Below are 11,219 nucleotides of genomic sequence, written 5' to 3'. Positions count from 1 at the left end.
GAGAAAGCCCATCATGGTGTTCCTGCCGGCTGCTTCCATCCCCTTCATCTCCCAGGAGACCAGAGAGAAGCTGGAGTCAAACGTCCGAAGGAAAAACAGCCATCGGCTCTGGGGCTTCCCCCGACTCGTCACCAGGTACGTGGGAGACCTGGCACAGGACCTCCAGACAAAGCCCACCTCATCTCGGGTCCAGCCCACCCACGCAGCCCTGCGAGAACCCAACCCATCTCAGGCCCAGATGGGAAAACCCAGCCCATCTAAGGTCCAGATCGGAGAACCCATCAGATCTCAGGTGCAGTCCACCCATGCAGCCAAGGGAGAACCCAGCCCATCTAAGGTCCAGGTGGGAGAACACAGCCCATCTAAGGTCCAGATGGGAGAACACAGCCTATCTACGGTCCAGATGGGAGAACACAGCCCATCTAAGGTCCAGAATGGAGAACACAGCCCATCTAAGGTCCAGATGGGAGAACACAGCCTATCTACGGTCCAGATGGGAGAACACAGCCCATCTAAGGTCCAGATGGGAGAACACAGCCCATCTAAGGTCCAGATGGGAGAACACAGCCCATCTAAGGTCCAGATGGGAGAACACAGCCCATCTCAGATCCAGATGGGAGAACACAGCCCATCTAAGGTCCAGATGGGAGAACACAGCCCATCTAAGGTCCAGATGGGAGAACCCATCAGATCTCAGGTCCAGATGGGAGAAGCCATCAGATCTCAGGTCCAGTCCTCCCACTCAGCCTGCCAGCCTATCTGGACCTATAAGAACCTGGTCTTTAAACAGCTACAGCACCTCCAGGCCCAGCTACAGCACCTCCAGAGCTCCAAACAAGAAGAAGAAGAGAAGGACAGGTTGTTGGTTCTGAACCAGGCCTGCTTTTCTGAAGAACCTTGTTTTGTTGGGTAAACGTTTTTTTCTCTGCTGTTTCTTGTTGGTTGGATAAATACCTATTTTTCTGGGATTTGGGCATTTTGGGCATGAAGGGGTTAATATCTGAAAATGCTCAAGGGAGCACCGGGCGCCCTCCTGTATGTTGAAGAGGAACCCCCAAACAACAAGAAACAGCAGATTCTTTTATTATTTACCCGACAAAACTTGAACGTGACACCATAAATTGCAAAGAAGAACAATAAACGACAACAATGTCACATGTGTGTGTGTGTTTGTCACGTGTGTATGTGTGTGTGTTTGTCACGTGCGTGTGTGTGTGTGTGTGTGTGTGTGTGTGTGTGTGTGTGTGGGGGTGTGTGGGTATATGGGTATATGTCACGCAACTGTCATTTTTATCCTCAACACCACCTGAGGTGTACTGTCACTATAATAACTTAGCAACAAGGTATATAAACATGGTCATAAAGAGCAGCCTGTTGATTGGTCACCTGAGTTCACTGTGGGGGCGGAGAATACTTTTTTATGATGGTGTCAGCTTATTATGAAAATGGTATCTGAGACATTCTAATTTTGTATCACTCACTGTGATGTAATAATGCACAATTCTAGAACATTGCTCAGAAGAATAGTTGCAGTGTGCCACCTGAATATCTTACCCAAAATACCCCAAAAGTGGATATTGAAGATATTCAACACAAGAATGAATGAACTGGAAGAGGGGTCCACCTCTACATTTCAGAGATGCAACATGGAGAGAAAAATGAGTTCCATGGCCTGTACAATATTTAATGAGCTACGACTGGAAGGAAAATTCTGTGACGTGGTGATTAAAGTCAATGGCATCGAATTCAACGCACACAAGAATATCCTTTGCGGCTGCAGTCCATATTTCCGGTGAGTGTCTTAACTTGGGGGGGTAGCCATGATGGATGGCAGGGATTCACTTGGCATGGATCCAAAGGATAATCAGAAGAAAATAGCCAGATCCTACAAGAGCTTACACATTGTTCTTTGTGGCAGCAATGATACATTCTATAAAAGATACAACTATTGATTCATAATATTTGTGTACCCCTCTTTATATTGTCATATAATTGCAGAGGGTGTTTATTATATTGCTGTACTATATTGAAAAGAGTATTGAGAAAATCTGGTACAGTATATGGATGAGTCCTGACCATCATATCCCTCCTCTCTAAACCCTGACCCACAGAGCTCTCTTCACAAGTGGCTGGAACAACTTAGAAAAGCGGGTGTACGACATTCCTGGTGTGTCACCGGACATGATGCGTCTCATTATTGAGTATGCCTACACACGCTCTGTGCCTGTCACTGACGAGAATGCGGAGCAGCTTCTGGTGGCTGCAGACCAGTTCTCTGTCATGGGCATTGTGCGAGCCTGCAGTGACTACCTAGAGGCCCAGCTGTGCCCGGAGAACTGCATTGGGATCTGTACATTTGCAGACTTCTACTCCTGCCATGAGCTCAGGCGCGTGTCCTCTCTCTACATCCTGCATCACTTTAAGGAGATGGTGCGTAGCTCCGAGGAGTTCCTGGAACTCTCGCCGTGGCAGTTTCGTGACATCATTGAGAAGGACGACCTGAACGTGAGGCAGGAAAATGTAGTGTTTGAGGCCATCCTGCGCTGGATTGGCCATTCTCCTCAAGACCGCGAAGCCCAGATCTCGGTGCTGTTGCCTAAGGTGACTGAGAGTCGGACAACACACGTAACACGTAAATGTTTGATGCATTTCATGAAGGTGTATCGGCTGCCGACTGCATTCTGTGTCCATATCTGTCTGTGTCTGTTTGCCTAGGTACGCATGGCCTTGATGACAGCAGACTACTTCATGAACAATGTGAAGAATAATCCACTGGTGAGAGCCAATGAAGACTGCAGGCCCATCATCATCAACGCACTGAAGGCCATGTATGACCTGACCATGAATGGGCCCTCCAGCTCTGACTTCGGCAACCCTCTGACCCGCCCTCGCCTGCCCTATGCCATCTTACTGGCCATCGGTGGTCAGAGTGGTGGCAGCCCCACCAATGGCATTGAGGCGTATGATGCACGGGCTGACCGATGGGTCAATGTGACTCGAGAGGAGGAGAGCGCACGGGCCTTCCACGGTGCTGCCTACCTCAATGGTTTTGTGTACTGCGTGGGAGGCTTTGACAGCGTTGACTACTTCAATAGTGTGCGCAAGTTCAACCCAGTCACACACACTTGGCACCAAGTGGCACCCATGCACTCACAGCGCTGCTACGTCAGTGTGGCTGTGCTGGGTGGCTGCATCTACGCCATGGGCGGCTTCGATGGCTTTGTGCGACTCAACACTGCTGAGCGCTATGAGCCTGAGACCAACCAGTGGACACTCATCTCACCCATGCATGAGCAGAGAAGTGATGCCAGTGCCACCACACTTTTTGGAAAGGTAAGTGGAACAGAGGAATAGGTAAGACTAACTGTACCTGGAACACAACTTGATAACTATTGTACAATGAATCTATTAAAAAGCCAGGATGGATGAATTTACGAGTTGCCTTAACTCTAGGTATACATATGTGGTGGTTTCAATGGGAATGAGCACAGCAGCAGCACAGCAGAGTGCTTCAACCCTGAGACCAACCAATGGACTCTGATCGCCCCCATGAGAAGCCGACGCAGCGGGGTGGGAGTCATCGCCTATGGGGAGCAGGTCTATGCGGTGAGACCTACATAAGAATACACAATAAATCTATGCTCAAGTTCTGATATTCTGTTATTGACCCACATTTCTCCTATCCTCTCTTAGGTGGGTGGCTTTGATGGAGCCAACCGTCTGCGAAACGCAGAGTGCTACAATCCCCAGACCAACACCTGGCGCGCAGTTCCCACCATGTTCAACCCACGGAGCAACTTTGGCATCGAGGTGGTGGATGATCTTCTGTTTGTGGTGGGCGGCTTCAATGGCTTCACCACCACCTTCAATGTGGAGTGCTACGATGAGAAGACAGATGAGTGGCATGACGCCCATGACATGGGGATCTTCCGCAGTGACGTTAGCTGCTGTGTGGTGCACGGACTACCCAATGTGCTGGAGTATGCTGCCCCGCGAGATACCCTGCAGAACCCCCGGGAGGAGCTCAAACTGTCCACCTCCAATAGCATCCTTACTGTCTGACATCCCTACATAACCCAGTCCTGGCCACTGCAGTCCATCTGGGCAGAGACAGAAACTATCCAAATAAATCCTTCAAGTGCCCATGGAAATCACATAACCTTTCTGTCTTTCTTATTGCTTCTATCAGGCTGGGTGGTACAATTATTTTTCTACAATGACCGTATAAGGGAGACTTTAATTGAATGCTAGTTTGCAATCATGTCTTAACTTTGCTGGGCAAGCACATGTCCATCAATACGTGTATCTCTGACGTCTACATACGCGAGAGAGTTTTTGCAGGGTGAGATGTCTGCAGATGGAAAGTAAGCAAGTTGAAACGTTAGCAAATATAATTGCTGAGTGTCCTAACAGAACCTAAGTTGGTTCAAATTGGTCGTTATTATTGTGACTAGAAAGTGTCTGATTATAGTTCCATGGTATGTAAAATAGTGTCAAAGAACTAGCAAGCTAACTAGCTAGCTCAGAGGTGATTAGATGAGCTAGTCTGCTGCATACATGCCAGCTAAAGAGCTAACTGGATGCACTTTATTATTTTACTTAAAGTAGATATACTATCTTTCTTATTCTGCTAGAATTGGGCTTTATGGTAATACCATAATGGCATATTTACAGTACATGGACAGTGGATTGAAGCATTGGAAATGTCTGTTTTTTATAGTTGGACATACAATTTTTTTTCAGGTGAGAGAGTAGTCAAAATGACATTATCTGACTACATTGCCCACAGCAATCCAATATTCAATTATAATTATGTTATAAATTGATATGGATCAATTTATACCTCTTATTAGATTATAAATACTCTGGTTGTTATGTTTGCCTTTTGGTTGACAGCAAAAGAGGGAGAGAGGAGGATAGAGAGAGAGAGAAGGAGAGAGAGCAGGATGGTGTCGGCACACCAGAGAGAGAGAGAGCAAGAACTAGGTGAGAAAGTGGACAGGTAGTCAAGACCACATAAGTAAGTAGCCTTGAGAACCGCTGGTTCTGGAGCCTAATGGCCCATAGGGCAGGAGCCTATCTCCTGTTTCAGTAGCGTGAGGCGGCTTAATGTACAAGTACACCCCCTGGACATGACGCTGGTATGTCGCAGGGTCTTACCCCCTGGACATGACGCTGGTATGTCATTTACATTTACATTTACGGTACATTTTTGGCATTTAGCAGACGCCTTATTCCAAAGCGACTTACAATCAATACATTTGAGTGCTAAGCATGTGAATCATCAGTCCACCATTCGTGGCAGGAAGAGTAATCTAGCTCAGGCCCGGGGCCACTGATAGAAGGAGAAACCTTTTTTTTTTATGTCGCAGGGTCTTACCCCCTGGGGGGGGGTCCATGCCACGGTCCATGCCACCCCCCCAAGGCAGCAAACCTAGGGGAAACACTGATAAAGTAGCCGGCTTGATTGTACAAACCTTGATGTCAGGGGCGGCGCTAGGGGGTGGCTACTGGGGCTCAAGCCCCGGATGTTTTCTGAAAAGCCCCGAATGTTTTACTTAAAAAAAAAAATATAATAATAATAATAATAATAATCTTGAGTAACGTGCAGTACCGGAGTCCAACAGAGAGGCAGCAGCTGCGCGACATTAGCCTGCGTACTGCGTAGCCTGCCCTGCCCTGAAGAAGAAGTGATCTCAATCAGTGCCTGACTTGCAAAATTGTAAGGATGGATATCCCAAAGTTGTTTTCAACAAAACAAGCGCCAAGAACTGTTGCAGCAGCAGTATCAGCAGCAAGAATGACATCACCAGCAGTGATGACATATATGATGTTTCAGGTTTGTGAATCTTATTAGAAAGGTGACTGACTCACTGACACTACTTTTCCGGTTTGCTGATGCTAGCTGGCTATCATAACATAACGTTATGTTATAATGAAAATGAAACATAGCAAGGTACTGTTACGGTACATGGTAAGAAATCAAACAAAGGATAATACTTATACAAATAAAGTGAATAACAGGCTGATAGTCTTTGATATCTGCACTCTGGTTGACTGAGTAACAAGTGAAAAAGAATGATGTAACGTTAATGTTACAGCTAGTAAACATGGAGTAACCACATTAAGTATGCCCTTATGGTAGTATGTATGTATACAGAACATGACTCAAATCTATCCTAAGATGTAACGCTAACTAACTAAGTTTGTTTAATGTCCCAGGGGGGATTTGATTTCACAGTACTATACACAGGCCAACAATACATGTAATATATCGTCATATAACACAGGACAAGACTCTAAATACAATATAAGTGGTGAGCACAGAGTCTGCCCTGATATACATACTGTAACATAACTAGCCTCAGCCCATCAATTATGTAATTCTATACAAATATAAATGATGGTGACTGACAGGGGGAGCTACGTGTGCTGACCTCCCTCTGTGCCCAGAACCACCACAATTAGTTTGCTTCATTAAAGGGTGTGAATGTATATGTGTTCTCCAGTGCCTTTTGTCCGCTTTAAGGTGGTGGTAAGTTGAAGGTTGAAGGCAAAATTTTCCGGCGCGCTCCGCGCGCACATTACATTCTCCCTCTGGGCTAAGCCCCGGATCTCCTACGATCCTAAATCCGCCCCTGCTTGATGTGTTGCAGAGAAGTTCCTCCTTTGTAATGCTACTTCTTGGTTCTCTCCACGAGGGGGCAGTATTGGCCGCACACCTTTCTTTTACACACCTGGAATTAATGAAGCTGTCCAATGTGACATTCCTTGAAAGAAAAGGAAGGCCTGAAGAAGGTCTATATGACCGAAAGTAAATATAATCATAAAATAATGATTTCTGCAGGATGCTGCAATAAAATAATAGTTTTTGCGGATGCTGCTTTTTTCACTCTATTTGATTCTCTTCAGCTCCAGCACCTCAGCTAAGTCTGATAACGGATGAGCGGTGGTATTTTCAGTTTTTTTGTCATTATATAACTTATATAGTCATTAATCCTGCTCACTCCAGGAGGCCGTTTCATTGGCTGAGACAACCAATAGGAGGCAAGTACCTGCTGTGCCTTACCGTGTAATTGAACTCATTGGAGATTATGTTTTATAAGACTAGGCGATCTATACCGTGTAAATCTGTTTGTTCAAGGAATTAAAACTTGCATTTTTCTTTTCTTTTTTTAAAACGTTGAGGCAGTGTGTCTTTTATTAGCCTGAAGCCCCGTCCATAGAGGCAACCAAGGCAATTGCTTGGGGCCACCAAACAAAAAGGGCCTTTTTGTCAAACTAAAACTGTCCTTGGATGAATGTATTTTCAATGGAAATCATGGCATTCACCGTTCAGTCGCTCTGAGTCTGCTCGCGCTGCGCTGCGCATACATTCATCCAAGGACAGTTTTAGTTTGACAAGCTAAACAATAATGAGGGTAGTTAAGAGTTTAACTACTTTTCATTGTGAAATAGCTAGTTTGGTAAAGTATTCCCTGCAATTACGGCGTTATTATATGATCTATGCTGCGTTGTAATTCAACAGACACTGAATGGAATGGCTGCCATACATGTTGAGACGCTGATTTAAGAAACATTTGAAGTAGATACATACATACATACATACATACATACATACATACATACATACATACATACATACATAGGGTTAGGATTATTACCAACTGTATTACGAGGTATTCTTGAATATTCTTGAATAAACGTGTAGAGTGACGACAAGTGATAATGCTGTTCTTGAGGTACTTCTCTCTTAATCCAGTAGATGGCGCCACAGGACAGTTTTTGTCTACTGACAGTATAAATGTTTCGACCAATGCTGAACAGCATTTCTCTAAATGTCAACGGAGACATAGGCCCAATCCCAATTCACCCCTAGCCCTTCGTTTTCACCCCTATGGCTCGATTTGCGCGTTCACGTTTAGGGCGAGGGCTGTCTCAATTCATATTTCGTCGAGGGCTAGGGGTAAGGGGGAGGGCTAACTATTACTTCGTTTCGAGGGATTTCAGGACCAGACTAGCTTCGAAGGGCTAACGGTACGCTACCCCTTGATACCAGGATGCATTGCGAATCATCTACAGAAATCTTATGTCGCTCTATTCAATGCGGAAATGTCATTTTAATTCTCTGTAATTACTTATTAATAAAGATTTGAAAAATTATGATAACCATCTTATTGTCTTAGTTTAATGTCATTACAATGCATTATAGACCTTTTATTTATAACAAGCTTAACCCAAAAATCGCCTTTATGTCGGTGCTGTGTCTAACGTTACAGTAACGCAACGCTGCATGACAGTCGAGCATTTCAGAGATGTACAGTCATAAATCAATTATTACCTGTGGCGTTTTGACAGCGGATGATGGTACACATATGTAAAGTTATCTATCAAACGTTCGTCTGACTTGTACATGATGCGCATTTTGACCTATTTCCACCCGCAATCTAATCCGAGCAGTTGTTATTAGGTAATATTATTAATGGGTTGTATCATTCATTTCAATGCATTATAGACCTTTTCTTTATAACAAGCACAACAACAACAAAACGTTATCATGCTGATGTGCTGTGTGTCTAACGTTACAAGCTGATTTGTGCATGACAGCCGCGCATTGACATATTTCCATGTCTAATGGCATATGACACGCGAAATGTAACTACAGTTAAGGATACGCGTAAAGGATGATGATCTATCACCGTTCGACTCTACTGAGAAATGTTTCCGCTTATTTGTCATCTCTCCTTCACGGGCAAATGTGACCGCGTCCCCAAGAGATCCTCTTTCTACGTTTTTGACCACCACTATGATGAATTGATTTTTGGATTCTAGACGACGAATTGTTCTGAGAAAGGCGCTTGGTAACGTGATTTTTGGACAACGCTTTATGACTACTGATGGACTGGTTGTTTTGGTTGGAGTCATTCATTGTCATTAAATTCATTGTCATTATTGCGATGTCCACAAAAAAGACATCGCTGACGGAAGAGACTAAAAAAGGAACGTCTAAACACTACAGTGTGTTGATAACAAATGAAAATAGATGCTTATAGCACACGCAACAGAAATAAACACAAGCTGAAGAAGGCATTGCGAGATGTGAGAATTCGCCGGCAACACAACGCGTCACCCGTACCGCGTGATGACGTAGGCGCCGTGAAGGGCTGTCCCAATTCACAGGGCTTAGATTTCAAGGGGTAGGGCTTGTGACGTATTCGAAGGCCTTGCCTTCGAATCGAGTGACACTCGAAAACGAGCCATAGGGGTAGAAAAGAGAATCGGGATTGGGCCATACAGTGACATGTAGGCTACTGTCAGCAGACAAAAACTGTCCTGTGGCGCTATATAGACTACATCTATATATATATATATATATATATATAGGGTTAGGGTTATATATATAGTTCTTATTAGGGGTTTAAGCCTGAAGGGTTATTGCAGGCTATAAATTACACCATGTAAGTGACTACAGTAGCTCTGTTGCTGACTACACCTGCCTTTACTGAACCCTAACCCCTACCCGAGCCCTAACCCTAGCTCCAGCCTTAACCCTAGCTCCAACACTAACCCGAGTTCTAGACCTAACCCTAGCTCCAGGCCTAACCCTAGCTCCAGCCCTAACCCTAGCTCCAGCCTTAACCCTAGCTCCAGCCTTAACCCTAGCTCCAGTCCTAACCCTAGCTCCAGTCCTAACCCTGGCTCCAGTCCTAACCCTAGTTCCAGTCCTAACCCTAGCTCCAGTCCTAACCCTAGCTCCAGCCTTAACCCTAGCTCCAGTCCTTAACCCTAGCTCCAGTCCTAACCCTGGCTCCAGTCCTAACCCTAGCTCCAGCCTTAACCCTAGCTCCAGTCCTTAACCCTAGCTCCAGCCTTAACCCTAGCTCCAGCCTTAACCCTAGCTCCAGTCCTAACCCTAGCTCCAGTCCTAACCCTGGCTCCAGTCCTAACCCTAGTTCCAGTCCTAACCCTAGCTCCAGTCCTAACCCTAGTTCCAGTCCTAACCCTAGCTCCAGTCCTAACCCTAGCTCCAGTCCTAACCCTAGCTCCAGTCCTAACCCTAGCTCCAGTCCTAACCCTAGTTCCAGCCCTAACCCTAGCTCCAGCCCTAACCCTAGCTCCAGTCCTTACCCTAGCTCCTACCCTAACCCTAACTCCAGCCCTAGCTCCAGCCCTAACCCTAGCTCCAGCCCTAACCCTAGCTCCAGCCCTAACCCTAGCTCCTACCCTAACCCTAACTCCAGCCCTAGCTCCAGCCCTAACCCTAGCTCCAGCCCTAACCCTAGCTCCAGCCATAACCCTAGCTCCAGTCCTAACCCTAGCTCCAGCCATAACCCTAACTCCAGCCCTAACCCTAGCTCCAGCCCTAACCCTAGCTCCAGCCATAACCCTAACTCCAGCCATAACCCTAACTCCAGTCCTAACCCTAGCTCCAGCCTTAACCCTAGCTCCAGCCTTAACCCTAGCTCCAGCCCTAACCCTAGCTCCAGTCCTAACCCTAACTCCAGCCCTAACCCTAGCTCCAGTCCTAACCCTAGCTCCAGTCCTAAACCTAGCTCCAGTCCCAGCCCCAGCCTAGCCCTAACCCTAGCTCCAGCCCTAACCCTAGCTCCAGCCCTAACCCTAGCTCCAGTCCTAACCCTAGCTCCAGTCCTAACCCTAGCTCCAGCCCTAACCCTAGCTCCAGCCTTAACCCTAGCTCCAGTCCTAACCCTAGCTCCAGCCATAACCCTAGCTCCAGTCCTAACCCTAGCTCCAGTCCTAACCCTAGCTCCAGCCATAACCCTAGCTCCAGTCCTAACCCTAGCTCCAGTCCTAACCCTAGCTCCAGTCCTAACCCTAGCTCCAGTCCTAACCCTAACTCCAGCCTTAACCCTAACTCCAGTCATAACCCTAGCTCCAGCCCTAACCCTAGCTCCAGCCCTAACCCTAGCTCCAGTCCTAACCCTAGCTCCAGACTTAACCCTAGCTCCAGACCTAACCCTAGTTCCAGTCCCAGCCCTAACCCTAGCTCCAGTCCTAACCCTAGCTCCAGCCTTAACCCTAGCTCCAGTCCTAACCCTAGCTCCAGTCCTAACCCTAGCTCCAGCCCTAACCCTAGCTCCAGTCCTAACCCTAGCTCCAGCCCTAACCCTAGCTCCAGCCTTAACCCTAGCTCCAGCCCTAACCCTAGCTCCAGCCCTAACCCGAGCTCCAGTCCTAACCCTAGCTCCAGTCCTAAC

The 11,219-nt window shown here is 46.5% G+C and overlaps 1 protein-coding gene across 1 annotated transcript; it reads left to right on the top strand.

Annotated features, from left to right (window-relative positions):
- Nucleotides 1–1,646: 1,646 nt before the first annotated feature.
- On the top strand, nucleotides 1,647–4,062 carry LOC308158366 (kelch-like protein 10; the record flags this gene model as incomplete). The annotated part of the gene is made up of 5 exons (XM_080531955.1): nucleotides 1,647–1,792; nucleotides 2,112–2,601; nucleotides 2,716–3,333; nucleotides 3,454–3,606; nucleotides 3,694–4,062. 5 exons carry the CDS (start codon nucleotides 1,647–1,649, stop codon nucleotides 4,060–4,062), a joined length of 1,776 nt encoding a protein of 591 aa, XP_080388081.1.
- Between the last annotated feature and the right edge of the window lie 7,157 nt (nucleotides 4,063–11,219).

Source organism: Nansenia antarctica (genome assembly GCF_963989245.1).
Source record: "Nansenia antarctica genome assembly, chromosome: 5".
In the NCBI taxonomy this organism is placed as follows: Eukaryota; Metazoa; Chordata; class Actinopteri; order Argentiniformes; family Microstomatidae; genus Nansenia; species Nansenia antarctica.
The sequence above is the reverse complement of the archived record's forward strand: the minus strand, read 5'-3'. Positions and strand labels throughout refer to the sequence as shown.